Source organism: Neoarius graeffei, chromosome 19, assembly GCF_027579695.1.
Source record: "Neoarius graeffei isolate fNeoGra1 chromosome 19, fNeoGra1.pri, whole genome shotgun sequence".
Taxonomy (NCBI): Eukaryota; Metazoa; Chordata; class Actinopteri; order Siluriformes; family Ariidae; genus Neoarius; species Neoarius graeffei.
The window spans coordinates 39,386,460-39,402,442 of record NC_083587.1 but is presented as its reverse complement, the minus strand read 5'-3'; the positions used below and the strand labels follow the sequence as shown (position 1 = coordinate 39,402,442).

Below are 15,983 nucleotides of genomic sequence, written 5' to 3'. Positions count from 1 at the left end.
TGTGTGTTTATTCATTCATGGGACTGATATTCTTGTGCTCCTTCCCACTGTATCACTAAAAGTGTGAGCTCCTGTGAAGCTTTGTTCATCCCCTTTTTGTGTGTTTACAAACCTCTTTGTCCTCACTGAAGCCCGTAGGTCACGCATGAAGAGCAATGAGTGTGAATGAACATTTTTGTGTGTTGTGCAAGTGTTTGTATGAATGAGTGAGAGTCCTAACAGTCTGCCTGTTCAGTACTTGTGGTTGTGGGCTTAGGAATGACATTTTAGTTTTTTATGGTTTAAGAGTGTGCATGAAGAGATACAGTACCAGTCAAAAGTTTGGTAACACCAACTCATTCATAGGTTTGTTTTTTTTTATTGTGACTATTTTCTCCATTGTAGAACAATAGTGAAGACATCAAAACTATGAAATAATATATGGGGCATATATAGAATTATGGATTATGGACACTATTGGCATTATCTTAACCAGCTTCATGAGGTAGTCACCTGGAATGCTTTTCAATTAAGAGGTGCACCTCGTCAAAAGGTAATTAGTAAATGAGTTTTTTGCCGTCTTAATGTGTTTGAGATCGAATAGTAAATAATTTTTAAAAATGCAGTATATCGCCCTATTCTATAACTGTAGTAATCCATATTATGTCAAGAACCGCTCAAAAGAGAAACGACATCCATCATTACTTTAAGACATGAAGTGACTTTTATTTCATAAAAATAAAGAAAAACATTTAATTTGAAGGTGCGTACAAAATTTGACTGGTACTGTATGAATTTACAGCGAGCTGGCCTAGTGGTTAGCGTGTCCGCCTCTTGATCGTGAGTTCTACTCACAGTCGAGTCATGCCATAGACCATCATAAAAATGGTGCCTACTACCATCTGGCAAGGCACACTGGAATACAGGTGCGAGTGGGGAAGCCAAACTCTTGTGGTTACCAGAGGACTAGCCCCCCACTGTAACCCTAGCTGTATAGGCGAGAGGCCAAGGGCTATAGAAATGGAGATCGGCACCACACCCATACTCCTTAAAGAGTTGGTTAGTACTGGGACAGGAGACTGCCTGGTTAGACCAGATTCTGGCATGAGAGGGACTTTAAATTTTTTTGACTGTATGAATTTCTTAACGTATGGTGTGTATGTGTAAATGATAAACTACCATTTTGTGTGTGTGTGTGTGTGTGTGTGTGTGTGTGTGTGTGTGATAGAAGTATCCAGCCGCTTCCCTATGCAGCATCACCACAGAGGTTCTGAAGGTCCTAAATGCCACAGAGGAATTAATCGGAGAAGCTGAAGGCAAAGGTCATGACCCCCACGAGTCCCCAACTGGGACACCACTCTCTTCTGGATCAGACAGCAGAAAACTGGACCAGGATCTTACCAAGATGGAAGAGAATGTAAGGTCAAAGTCATCTACAGTGAAATAAGTAAACTTAAAAAAACAAACCATGTTTCTTCTGTGCTCTCTCCACTTGAAAGATGTGCTGATGTGGTGCCCTCACTTTGTCATGGTAAATCAAGATACAATGGGGCAAAAAAGTATTTAGTCAGTCACCAATTGTGCAAGTTCTCCCACTTAAAAAGATGAGAGAGGCCTGTGATTTTCATCATAGGTATACCTCAACTATGAGAGACGGAATGAGGAAAAAAAATCCAGAAAATCACATTGTCTGATTTTTAAAGAATTTATTTGCAAATTATGGTGGAAAATAAGTATTTGGTCAATAACAAAAGTTCATCTCAATACTTTGTTATATACCCTTTGTTGGCAATGACAGAGGTCAAACGTTTTCTGTAAGTCTTCACAAGGTTTTCACACACAGTTGCTGGTATTTTGGCCCATTCCTCCATGCAGATCTCCTCTAGAGCAGTGATGTTTTGGGGCTGTCGCTGGGCAACACGGACTTTCAACTCCCTCCAAAGATTTTCTATGGGGTTGAGATCTGGAGACTGGCTAGGCCACTCCAGGACCTTGATATGCTTCTTACGAAGCCACTCCTTCATTGCCCAGGCGGTGTGTTTGGGATCATTGTCATGCTGAAAGACCCAGCCACGTTTCATCTTCAATGCCCTTGCTGATGGAAGGAGGTTTTCACTCAAAATCTCACGATACATGGCCCCATTCATTCTTTCCTTTACACGGATCAGTCGTCCTGGTCCCTTTGCAGAAAAACAGCCCCAAAGCATGATGTTTCCACCCCCATGCTTCACAGTAGGTATGGTGTTCTTTGGATGCAACTCAGCATTCTTTCTCCTCCAAACATGACAAGTTGAGTTTTTACCAAAAAGTTCTATTTTGGTTTCATCTGACCATATGACATTCTCCCAATCCTCTTCTGGATCATCCAAATGCTCTCTAGCAAACTTCAGACGGGCCTGGACATGTACTGGCTTAAGCAGGGGGACACGTCTGGCACTGCAGGATTTGAGTCCCTGGCGGCGTAGTGTGTTACTGATGGTAGCCTTTGTTACTTTGGTCCCAGCTCTCTGCAGGTCATTCACTAGGTCCCCCCCATGTGGTTCTGGGATTTTTGCTCACCGTTCTTTTGATCATTTTGACCCCACGGGGTGAGATCTTGCATGGAGCCCCAGATCGAGGGAGATTATCAGTGGTCTTGTATGTCTTTCATTTTCTAATAATTGCTCCCACAGTTGATTTCTTCACACCAAGCTGCTTACCTATTGCAGATTCAGTCTTCCCAGCCTGGTGCAGGTCTACAATTTTGTTTCTGGTGTCCTTTGACAGCTATTTGGTCTTGGCCATAGTGGAGTTTGGAGTGTGACTGTTTGAGGTTGTGGACAGGTGTCTTTTATACTGATAACGAGTTCAAACAGGTGCCATTAATACAGGTAACGAGTGGAGGACAGAGGAGCCTCTTAAAGAAGAAGTTACAGGTCTGTGAGAGCCAGAAATCTTGCTTGTTTGTAGGTGACCAAATACTTATTTTACCAAGGAATTTACCAATTAATTCATTAAAAATCCTACAATGTGATTTCCTGGATTCTTTCCCCCCATTCTGTCTCTCATAGTTGAAGTGTGCCTATGATGAAAATTACAGGCCTCTCTCATCTTTTTAAGTGGGAGAACTTGCACAATTGGTGGCTGACTAAATACTTTTTTGCCCCATTGTATATGTATAACAAAGTCTATCAATGCTTGTTTAACTTAACTATCATATAGTAGGTATATAATATCAATTAACTCTATGGATAATAAGTATATACAGTAACTTCAGTTAACTAATCTATATTTATTAGGCTTGTCAGAATGCAGAAGTCATTTATTTAAATTCAAGAAGCACGTTCCCATTAAGCCTCAAAAAGGCTTGCATCATCTATTTTAAAAAATATATATATTTTTTGACATGATACACTTTCTGGGGTCTTATTTATCAAAGCATATGTACAACAAGTTCTAAATTTGTGCATAAGAACCACCTGTTCACACAAGAACATTGGTATTTAGCACAGGTGCACACCTGTACACAATGGCCATCGATAGACAATGACGTACTACTGTAGTGCATCTCAAAATAGTGGAATATCATGAACAAGTTCACTTTTTTCGTAATTTAATTCAAAAAGGTAAACTTTCATATATTCTATAGTCATTACAGGTAAAGTGAAATATTTCAAGGCTTTTTTGTTTTAATTTTGATGAACAAGGCTTATAGCTCATGAAAACCAGAAATCCAGTATCTCAAATTGTGAGAATATTTCATTTTGAGTTTGGGTAAAACAGTATAAATACAGTCGGTCTAATTCAGTACACGCAGCCACAATCACGGGGAAGACTGCTGACTTGACAGTTGTCCAGAAGACAATCATCGACACCCTCCACAAGGAGGGTAAGGCACAGAAGGTCATTGCTGAAAATGCTGGCTGGAAAAGGTGCACAAGCAACAGGGATGACCGCAGCCTTGAGAGGATTGTCAAGAAAAGTCGATTCATGAACTTGGGAGAGCTTCACAAGGAGTGACTGGAGGCTGGTGTCAGAGCATCAAGAGCCACCACGCACAGACTTCTTCAGGAAAGGGGCTACAACTATCGCATTCCTCATATCAAGCCATTCGAACCAGAGACAATGACAGGAGCATCTTACCTGGGCTAAGGAGAGAAAGAACAATTCAAAATTCAAAATTATTTTAAGAATTATGATTGAGAAAAGGACACAGTATCTCTCTTAAAATGCTGATTCTGTCGTCATAATGCAATGGATATATAGTCATCTTTTTGATAAATTTAAAAAAAGAAATCCAAATTTTGAGATTGCAAGCAAAAGTATGAATGAAAGTAAAAAGTACTTGATGATCTGGGCTGAAAAATACGCAAACAAATTATTTGTTCCCCAAACAAAATTAATCATAACCAGCAGGTAAACCAGGCTGTTAGCAAGAGGTTAAAGCAGCGTTATGTCTGGATTTTACCTTAAAATATAAGCTACAAAATCATTTTGATGCTCCATTGACTTCTAACAGGGAGAATGGCTTGTCTTCCATCTTGTCTCCATGCCTGGTTCGCTAGTTTTCGCACTATGCAACTCTATTGGTGCATCCTAGATAGCTCTTGCAAGAACTGCATAATGCTTTATGGCACTTGCTAGATAACTGTTGGACGTTGGTAATGGTAATAAGTGCTCTTGCATCGCTTGCTGTCTACCTTTGTTGGCTAGCTTGCCAACCAATTTTTATGTCATGGACATCCAAGTTTCCATCCATCCATTCTCTGTAACTGCTTATCCTCTGCAGGGTCACAAGCAAGCTAGAGCCTATCCCAGTTGACTATGGGCAAGAGGCGGGGTACACCCTGGACAAGTCACCAGATCATCGCAGGGCTGACACATAGAGACACACAACCATTCACATTCTTTCACATTCACACCTACGGTCAATTTAGAGCCACCAATTAGTCTAACCTGCATGTCTTTGGACTGTGGGGGAAACCGGAGCATCCGGAGGAAACCCACACAGACACTGGGAGAATATGCAAACTCCACACAGAAACGCCCCTGTCGGCCACTGGGCTCGAACCCAGAACCTTCTTGCTGTGAGGCGACAGTGCTAACCACTACACCACCATGCCGCCCCATTTAAGTTTTGTAAGATTAATTTAGTTGACTAGCTGGTCTTTGTCTGTTAGCATCTCCCAGCATTAGATATGTCATGTTTGCAGCATATTGTCTGGTTCTGGATATGTTAGCGTAGCATGTTACTATTCTGTGTTGTGTACAATACTTGCAAGTGTGCAAGCCATTAAGTACAAAGTGCAAGTGTTAATCTGTGATTAAGTGTGTGTGTGTGTGTGTGTTAGGTATACTTGGCTGCAGGAACTGTGTATGGCCTGGAGGGGGCACTGAGTGATCTGGAGGACTGCGCTCGCAGCATCAGCAGTTCCACGACTGAAACAGAATTGGCCTTCCTGGAGGATCAGGTGGCCAATGCGGCTGCTCAAGTGCAGCAGTCTGAGCTACAGGTGTGTGTGTGTGTGTGTGTGTGTGTGTGTGTGTGTGTGTGTGTGTGTGTGTGTGTGTGTGTGTGTGTGTGTGTGTGTGCGCGCGTGCACGCCTTGATCTTGTTGACCAATCTAGTCAAAAAGTCACCTCATTACTCGCCCTAAATTTACCCTATCGCAATTTTTTTTGGAATGTGCTGCAGTCGTGAAATGAAGGAATGGATGTATATTTACAAATTAACCAAATTTGACCAGACAAAACATGAAATATCTTGGGTTGATACTGTCTGCAACGAAATACAAGTCAGAATAAATTTAGAAATCACTGATTTCTTTTTTATTTGTATTTTCCACACCGTCCCAACTTTTTCTGATTTGGGGTTGTAAAAGAACTGCTGATAAAAGACAGGTTGTGTCCATGGATTCAGTTGATGCCAAATTCGGATGGTAGCATCTTAAAAAAAAATATCAGGTGAGCAGCAGTTAACAAAATCAAGAACATTTCAATAAAGATGCTGCTTGCCTTTTGGTCTCCATGTTGCTTGCCGCTTAGGCTGGAAACTCACATACTTACACAGAAAATGAATGCCTGGTTCTTTGTGTCTTTCTTGCGTGAATGCATGATTAAACATCTGCCCTTAAGCTGCATTGTCAAGCGTGTGCGAATGCTTCTACATAGAAGTCCCATTTACATGGAACATCAAAATGGCTTACGATAAAAAATAATGTGAGTGGTAAATATTACAGTCCATCAAAATCTATTCTTGACACATAGAGGTATCGGTGAGGTAATCTGAAACAGTGTGAGCTCCAATGTTCTTTCACACCATCATTTGTAGTGAGATCATTCTTATTGTAAAACCAGACATAGATTCCACTCTTTGCTGTTTTTTTTTTCTATAGATCTCAGACATTGAAGCAAGAATATCAGCACTTAAAAATGCTGGCCTGAATGTGTCAGTGTGCCCACGATTTCCCAGGCTCAAGGTGAGTTTTTTTAATATTTCATTCTCTTTATAAGAGCCAAAAAATCATATTTTCAGCATTATGGATTTAATTACTCTGTTATGTTTAGTAGAGCAGCGGCTACAGTTATTGACACCTTAACAATCTTTTGGCCATTGCAAAAGTAGCAAAGACTTTCAATATGTAAATTGTGCATGAATAATTACTCAAACTTCCACTGGAAAAAAAATGAGTTGATTCCCAATTACTTAGCGTGTCAGATCATGTGACACCATTCCACAATTATCGACACCGTTCCACAATTATCGACACCGTTCCACAATTATCGACCTCCAGATGATTATTTATAATAAAAAAAAAATTGGTATGTGGTATTAAGTTAACAAAACAGTTTTTATTTAAAATTCGTTTTACATAGACTTGTATTTAGTACAGAATATCTTTTATATAAATATATTGATGTCGGGGCGGCACGGTGGTGTAGTGGTTAGCGCTGTCGCCTCACAGCAAGAAGGTCCTGGGTTCGAGCCCCGGGGCCGGCGAGGGCCTTTCTGTGTGGAGTTTGCATGTTCTCCCCGTGTCCGCGTGGGTTTCCTCCGGGTGCTCCGGTTTCCCCCACAGTCCAAAGACATGCAGGTTAGGTTAACTGGTGACTCGAAATTGACCGTAGGTGTGAATGTGAGTGTGAATGGTTGTCTGTGTCTATGTGTCAGCCCTGTGATGACCTGGCGACTTGTCCAGGGTGTACCCCGCCTTTCGCCCATAGTCAGCTGGGATAGGCTCCAGCTTGCCTGCGACCCTGTAGAAGGATAAGCGGCTAGAGATAATGAGATGAGATGAGATATTGATGTCGGTGCTTACGTAAATGAGGAAGTAATTGTAATGTTTGTAAACAAATTAATTGATAATGTTTAACCTGTCACAAAATCCTTTTGTTCCACTTTCTACCCACTTTCTAAGTATTTTCGTAGATCACATTTTGTTAATCATTCATTGTTGTTTGTATTAATTTCTAGTTTTGTAGTTTAACAATAAATGTCAACAGGCAATTCACATTGTAACCACATGAAAATCCAGGTCAAAGGTCACATGTCATTCCTCGAACCAAAATATAAAATGTCTACTGATATTGTAATATGTGGTAGATATTTACAGCAAACTGCAAAAAAATATTTTCTGAATGGAACAGAAAAATCTGAATATTTCAAGCATGTCATTTTTTATATGCTAGGAATTGAATTCTGGTCTAACTCTATTTATTGCAATAGGATTCCAAATACTCTATAAGCATTCCATTCTGTTATGAATCAGAAAAACAAAATTGTTACAAATCACAGCACTTTTATTTGTTTAAAGTACCTCATCTACTTCAACAATGTTACACAAAGATCGATCCATAACAGTTGTAAATGTCACTTAGTTCCACAGGGTGTCGATAATGGTGGACACCGGTGAAAGTGATCACTATTATCGACACCTCACGTGACTTCTCATGCGCGTTTAGATACAAAACAGCGACTGTCAAATGAAAGAGTAAGAAACAAAGTAAGTGTCGACAAGGAGATCATGAAATATCAGTGAATTTGATAAGTAAAAATGTGTCCATGATCTTTCCACCATGCTTACCTGCGATGATCATGTCCGGGTTTTCCTCAAATTGCTGATCGTGCTAAAAAAATTCCATCTTGGGTAATGAGCTGCGTCATCAGACGACAAGATCAAAGGGTGAGGGGGGGGGGGGGGGGGGGTCTTCCGGTTGATTAATTAACCAATAATAACTGTTGTAACTGAAACTCACCTTTGTAAGATTGTTTTTTACTGGTAAATCTGAAAAGGTGTCGATAATTATGGACTGTCAATAATTGTAGCCGCCGCTCTAGTATTAACATGTTTATGTAGTATTAAGGGAAAAGCTGCCTTTGTTAAACATGCATTTTATCGTGAAATAATTATTATTTTATAATCATTATAATCATATAGGTTAATTCTTCATATAGGTTAATGCATCAAAAGGGTACTCGGTTTCCAAGGGGTTCTACTTGGATCCCTATCTTAAAGGGGATCCTCAATTAAATGGGTTGCCTCTAAGGGAAAAACTGAATACGTTATTAGGCTGTAAACTAGAGCCTTTTTTTCCAATACTGTACTGCAGGAAATTCCTGTACCATAAATTCTGGCCAATTAGTATAGTCTCATTTTCATGAATGCATCAATATTCCTGCCAGATTTACAATAACATTTTGATCACACTCATTTCCTTCATACACACGTATGTTGGTAAAGACCAACCGTTAAGTGCGTTCACAGTACAGTTGATTGACATTTAGTCGCAAAAAATTCCTTAAAATGCAAAGCTCACAGAGAAGTGAAAACTACAAAATGACTAAACAGCGAAAGAGTAAGTGCAGCATGTGAGTGTAAAATATTAAACCCCTCTTTTGAAAAACATGCCACAAAAACATGCAATCTGTGCTCCAAATGTAGTGTTTTTGGTTAAAATCTTGCATTTATATTATCTGGCAATGGCATTGTTGATGTTATAATTTCCTCGAATATAGTCTGGCTTTCTTTGTTTTGCTAAGATCTGAAACACATAATAGGTTTAATCACACAGAGGCCAATTCTTTCTAGTGGTAAGGAAGCAGGTACTCCATAAATGTCAGGCCATATGGAATTTAGTGTTATTCATTTGATATATTTGCATGCATGTTTGTATTTTAACTTAAATTTATATTGATCAGACTCAGACTTTGGATTCCTCACGTCAGCAGAGAAGAAAGCTGCCCGCTCCACCTTCCATAGGTACGTTGCCTCTTCTGCATTTTCATAGCTTCATTGTAGTTCAGCCAGCAAATTTCCAGGAATGTACAATTTCATGATGACTGATATTGATTACATGCTGATATTATTTACAGGCCTTTTGTCTTTCATTGTTCCATCGAGCAAAAAATCTCCAGCAACAGGTTTTTGCAGGAAATGACATCATTACGTAAAGCATTTAGCCAAGAGTTAATGTAAAAAAAATGCTGTAAAGATGCATTAAGAATCATATTATTTAATATTTAAATGTTTCTATTTTTAAAAATTACTATATCGAGCAGTACACTGGAATAAACAAAGTCAATATTTGGCATGACATCCCTTTGCCTTTAAAAATGCATCAGTAGTCTCAGGTGCACTTTGCACAGTTTTAAATGGACATTTGCTGGTATGGTTTATGAGCATCTTGGAGAATCTGCTACAGTTCTTCTGGATATCTTGTCTGTCAAATGTCTGTTTTTGCAAGTTAAATCCAACAGCATTTTTTTATGGTGTATTACATAATGTTACTTTATTTACTGACATACAAACATTTTTTATAATATTAAATTTTTGTTAGAAAAATAATGTTTAAACTATTTAGAAATATTAGAAATTTAATCTAATGTTTAAAGTAGAATTTTTTTAACATGACCCAGAAATGGAGAAATCATAAAATGAACATCTAAGACAAAACATCTATTTCAAAGAAATTAGGGTACCTAAGACTTTTTCATAGTATGATAGTTACATGAAATCTGTGGAAGCTTGCTTAGTGACACAATGTGAAATATACATTTTTCGTTGTCTGATTGTTATATAGGTGGTTCTTACAGGCATGGAAAAATAAGTACATCCCAAGGAAAATGTAGACTTTTCTCAACATATTTAAACAAGCAAACGTTTCATTTTCTTTCATATAATGGCTACAGATAAAGTGATATACTCCAACAAACAACACATAAAATTGACATGTCATAGTCATTTTCCATCCATCCATTATCCATAACCACTTATCCTGTGCAGGGTCACGGGCAAGCTGGAGCCTATCCCAGCTGACTATGGGCGAGAGTCGGGGTACACCCTGGACAAGTCACTGGATTATCACAGGGCTGACACATTGAGACAAACAACCATTCACACTCACATTCATACCTACGATCAATTTAGAGCCACCAGTTAATCTACCTTTTGGACTGTGGGGGAAACCAGAGCACCCGGAGGAAACCCACGCAGAGACGGGGAGAACATGCAAACTCCACACAGAAAGGCCCCTGTCGGCCACTGGGCTCAAACCCAGGACCTTCTTGCTGTGAGGCAACAATGCTAACCACTACACCACTGTGCCGCCCTAGTCATTTTCATAATTTAAATAAAAAATATGTATCAGTCAAAAAGAGTAAGGACACCCTGGAAAAAGTAAGTACTATACCCTCACATTTATCATACTTTCAAGTCCATAAAATGAGAATCAGGTGTTCCAGATTAGGTGCAATTTATTATAGCCTCCTGCAGGTGGAACCCATCTTATTTAAACCTGACATCTCGGGTCTGGTGTTCTCTTTGCTGTTGAAATTTGTGGTGTCATCATGCCAAGATCTAAAGAGCTCTTTAAAGACCTCAGAAAAAAAATGTTTGTGGATGCCTATGAATCTGGCAATGGATTTAAAAAGATTTCTAAATTATTAGAAATAAATCATTCCACTGTTAGGAAAATCATCTCCAAGTGGCGTAGATTTCAAACAACTGCCAATTTATCCAGGACTGGCCGTCCCCAGCAAATTCAGCCCAAGAGCAGATTGTTTGTTGCTAAAAGAAGTCTGCAAGAACCCCAAAATTTCATCACTGGATCTGCAGGTAACTCTTGCAACTGTTGGTGTAAAAGTGCAAACATGTGCAATCAAAACGAAATCGGATAAATTTGACCTGCATGGAAGGTATGCCAGGAAAAAGCCTGTGCTGTCTAAAAGGAACATTAAAGCAAGACTACAGTTTGCCAATGAACATATAGGCAAAGACCAGGCCTTTTGGAAGAACATGCTTTGGACAGATGAATCAAATGGAGAGTTGTTTGGCCATATTAAGAGTACATGTGTGGCACAGACCAAATATGGCTTTTCAGAAGAAGAACCTCATACCAACTGTGAAGCATGGTAGTGGAAATGTTATGGTTTGGGGTTGCTTCGCTGCCTCAGGGACTGGGAAGCTTGCAATCATTGATTCAACTCTGAATTCTGAATCATATCAAAGAGTGCTTGAAGATAATGTGAGGGCATCCGTTCAAAAGTTGAAGTTGCATCAAAGGTGGACCTTTCAACAAGACAATGATCCTAAGCACACTTACAAATCCACCAAGGACTGACTCAAAAAGAAGAAATGGAAGGTTATGGAATGGCCAAGTCAAAGCCCAGATTTGAACCCCATTGAAATGTTGTGGGGAGATTTGAAAAGAGCAGAACATAGAAGAAAACCCTCAAACATCTTGGAACTGAAGGAATTCTGCATGGAGAAGTGTTCAAAATTTCTGCAAGCTGATCTCAGAGACTAGTGGACAATTATGCAAAGCGCCGACAAGAAGTTACAGTGGTGCTTGAAAGTTTGTGAACTCTTTAGAATTTTCTATTTTTCTGCATAAATATGACCTAAAACAACATTAGATTCTCACACAAGTCCTAAAAGTAGATAAAGAGAACCCAGTTAAACAAATGAGATAAAACTATTATACTTGGTCATTTATTTATTTATTTAGGAAAATTATCCAATATTACATATCTGTGAGAGGCAAAAGTATGTGAACCTCTAGGATTAGCAGTTAATTTGAAGGTAAAATTAGAGTCAGGTGTTTTCAGTCAATGGGATGACAATCAGGTGTGAGTGGGCACCATGTTTTATTTAAAGAACAGGGATCTATCAAAGTCTGATCTTCACAACACATGTTTGTGGAAGTGCATCATGGCACGAACAAAGGAGAGTTCTGAGGACCTCAGAAAAAGCATTGTTCATGCTCATCAGGCTGGAAAAGGTTACAAAACCATCTCTAGAGAGTTTGGACTCCACCAATCCACAGTCAGACAGATTGTGTACAAATGGAGGAAATTTAAGACCATTGTTACCCTCCCCAGGAGTGGTCGACCAACAGAGATCACTCCAAGAACAAGGCATGTAATAGTCGGCGAGGTCACAAAGGACCCCAGGGTAACGTCTAAGCAACTGAAGGCCTCTCTCACATTGGCTAATGTTAATGTTCATGAGTCCACCATCAGGAGAACACTGAACAACAATAGTGTGCATGGCAGGGTTGCAAGGAGAAAGCCACTGCTCTCCAAAAAGAACATTGCTGCTCATCTGCAGTTTGCTAACAATCATGTGGACAAGCCAGAAGGCTACTGGAAAAATGTTTTGTGGACGGATGAGACCAAAATATAACTTTTTGGTTTAAATGAGAAGCGTTATGTTTGGAGAAAGGAAAACACTGCATTCCAACATAAGAACCTTATCCCATCTGTGAAACATGGTGGTGGTAGTATCATGGTTTGGGCCTGTTTTGCTGCATCTGGGCCAGGACGGCTTGCCATCATTGATGGAACAATGAATTCTAGATTATACCAGTGAATTCTAAAGGAAAATGTTAGGACATCTGTCCATGAACTGAATCTTAAGAGAAGGTGGGTCATGCAGCAAGACAACAACCCTAAGCACACAAGTCGTTCTACCAAAGAATGGTTAAAGAAGAATAAAGTTAATGTTTTGGAATGGCCAAGTCAAAGTCCTGACCTTAATCCAATCAAAATGTTGTGGAAGGACCTGAAGTGAGCAGTTCATGTGAGGAAACCCACCAACATACCAGAGTTGAAGCTGTTCTGTACGGAGAAATGGGCTAAAATTCCTCCAAGCCGGTGTGCAGGACTGATCAACAGTTACCGGAAACGTTTAGATGCAGTTATTGCTGCACAAGGGGATCACACCAGATACTGAAAGCAAAGGTTCACATACTTTTGCCACTCACAGATATGTAATATTGGATCATTTTCCTCAATAAATAAATGACCAAGTATAATATTTTTGTCTCATTTGTTTAACTGGGTTCTCTTTATCTACTTTTAGGACTTGTGTGAAAATCTGATGATGTTTTAGGTTATATTTATGCAGAAATATAGAAAATTCTAAAGGGTTCACAAACTTTCAAGCACCACTGTACATCTATTGATATTTTTGTTCAATAAATGATTGAAAGAGCTCATTTTTCCTTTTTGTTTTGTTCAAGTATATCCCCATTATCTGTAGACACTGTATCAAAGGGGTGAAATGTTTGCTTGTTGGGTGGCGCGGTGGTGTAGTGGTTAGCACTGTCACCTCACAGCAAGAAGGTTCTGGGTTCAAGCCCAGTGGCCAACGGGGGGCTTTCTGTGTGGAGTTTGCATGTTCTCCCTGTGTCTATGTGGGTTTCCTCCGGGTGCTCCGGTTTCCCCCACAGTCCAAAGACATGCAGGTTAGGTTAACATGGGGGTGGCCTTGGGCTGAAGAGCCCTTGAGCAAGACACCTAACCCCTAACTGCTCCCCAGGCCTCTGTAGCATAGCTGCCCACTGCTCTGGGTGTGTGTGTGTGTGTGTGTGTGTGTGTGTGTGTGTGTGTGTGTGTGTGTGTGTGTGTGTGTGTGTGTGCGCATGTATCTGTTCACTGCTACAGATGGGTTAAATGCAGAGGATGATTTTCACTATGCTTGAGTGTGCATGTGACAAATAAAGGCTTCTTCTTCTTGTTTTAAATATGTTGAGAAAACTTGACAATTTCCACAGGATGTACTTATTTTTTTTTCACATGACTGTATATAAATTGAGTTCATAGTGAGGTCTTCATCAGAATCTTACCAGTGATGCAACGAATTGTGTTATTGATTAAGCCTAACATTTGAGACTGTGCTAATATGAGTTGATATGCTGATTCCGAAAAGTACAGAGAGACCCAAGACTGTTTTATTTGAGTCATAATTCAGTTAAATGTTCCATCCTGTATAGACACATGGTTCTTTAACTTCTTTTTATTGTTTCACGTCTATGTTGCACCTCACCATATCATCAAAATAACCATGTGTCTACGTGTCTTGAAGTGTATTTCTGTGTCTATGTGTGTGTCTGTCCCCACTAAGCTCCCTGAAACAACCATTTTCCTTTGTACAGAGAAGAATGACCCCTTCTCCTACCATTACACTGATGTTGATCAGAGAAGAGTTTTTTTCCCCTAAATAAGATTAAACAACTTGATTACAAAAATAAATATAGAAGGAAATACGAGTAGGAAAAGTAAAAAGACGTGCAGCTAAATGTCAGAGTGAATAGCACACTGTCCATTAGAGAGCCTGAATGTCAATAGTATTCTTTCTTTCATGCTCCTTACTTTCTCTTCTCCTTCCCTTCTATGTTTTTTTCTAAAGATCTCCCTTTTAATTAGTGCTGTTTCTCTTTGGGTTTATCACTGATGATGGCTGCTTACCATGAATCATTCACCTTTAGTAATTTTTATTTTTTATTTTTAATGTGGAAGCCACCCTACGGATGTTCTAGTGCACTGTTTTAGGAGATTTTTCATTATTAATCATATCCAAAAGCACAGTGGATAAGATGTGGTTCACTCATAAAATCCCACAATGCAATTCAAAAGGTTTCCTTTGCAAATTGTGTACCCTAACAGGTATCAAAGATCGATAATGTACTTTTGTTGTTTGCCAGTTTAGCTGCAGGATATTTATTGTTCATCATTTTTGTAAGTATAAGAGTAATAACACTTGCAGTCAATACATATGGAGGGTTTTTTTTCCCACTTTTTGCTTATGAAAGAGTCTTAAAAGCAGAATCACATCTGATTCACGATAGCATCCTTCTCCCACTTCCATCTTCATCAGACATGGGATTGGGAACTAATGTTCTGTTGGAAACCTCTGTCCTAAAGCAAGTTTCTTTCTCTCCAGAAAAGTCAGAGGCAGAGTCGAGATCTTTGGAGCCATGACAATAACAGACACAATCTCCATCCTGGTCTGTGAACCTCAACCTCATCTAGCTCCACCTTATGATTTCCACCAACTGATCACCAGGCCCACCCCAGTGCCTTGTTCCAAATATATCTGTTCCTATACAGCTCCTCAGCTATCCTCCAGTCTCACAAAAAGATCCAAATGAACAAGAGGGATTTTATGAGATTCCATATAAATTAAGTTCCCACTCCATCCCTCACCCATCTGCCTGAAGCATTTTGGGATTTGCAATGTTTTCTTGGTGTGAACTCTTCCTCTCTTGAGTTTCAATCCAGAGCACCTGAACATTCATAATGAAACAATGGAGTTTTATTACACTTCCGTGCTCCATGTCCCAGAGACTTGCTCTGTTTTTTTCTGCCTTAAAGGAGTCTACACTCCTCTACAAATCATCACAGAGAGTATATTCACAGATGCTCCACAGACAATACATAGAGTTTTACCTACAGTGATCTCCACAATTATTGTAACCCCTTGTAAAGATTAGTTTAAAGAAAAGGTTTTAGAAAAAAATCCACCTTTTGGTGAAGTCGTTTCATCTCACACTGAGAAAATGGGAAAAATCCAACCTTTCGTTGAAAGAAATGTATTCAGAGAGAAACAAAACCCTCATCAAGAAATAATTATTTTCAACAAAAACACTATTATTGGCACCCCTGGAAATTATAGTAAACACAATGTACCTGAAGCATGTTTCCCATTTAAACTGTACATGTTTGAGTTGACTGGCGTATGTAG

At 39.4% G+C, this 15,983-nt stretch overlaps 1 protein-coding gene across 1 annotated transcript in view; it reads left to right on the top strand.

Annotated features, from left to right (window-relative positions):
* myripb (myosin VIIA and Rab interacting protein b) overlaps positions 1-15,643 on the top strand; it is a 97,548-nt gene extending 81,905 nt beyond the window's left edge. Inside the window, exons 14-19 of the mRNA XM_060900059.1 lie at positions 1,208-1,396; positions 5,310-5,471; positions 6,354-6,437; positions 8,569-8,582; positions 9,160-9,218; positions 15,183-15,643. Coding sequence (XP_060756042.1) covers positions 1,208-1,396; positions 5,310-5,471; positions 6,354-6,437; positions 8,569-8,582; positions 9,160-9,218; positions 15,183-15,220 — 546 coding nt within the window. The 3' untranslated portion in view covers positions 15,221-15,643. The remainder of the gene's footprint in view (positions 1-1,207; positions 1,397-5,309; positions 5,472-6,353; positions 6,438-8,568; positions 8,583-9,159; positions 9,219-15,182) is intronic.
* Positions 15,644-15,983: the final 340 nt, after the last annotated feature.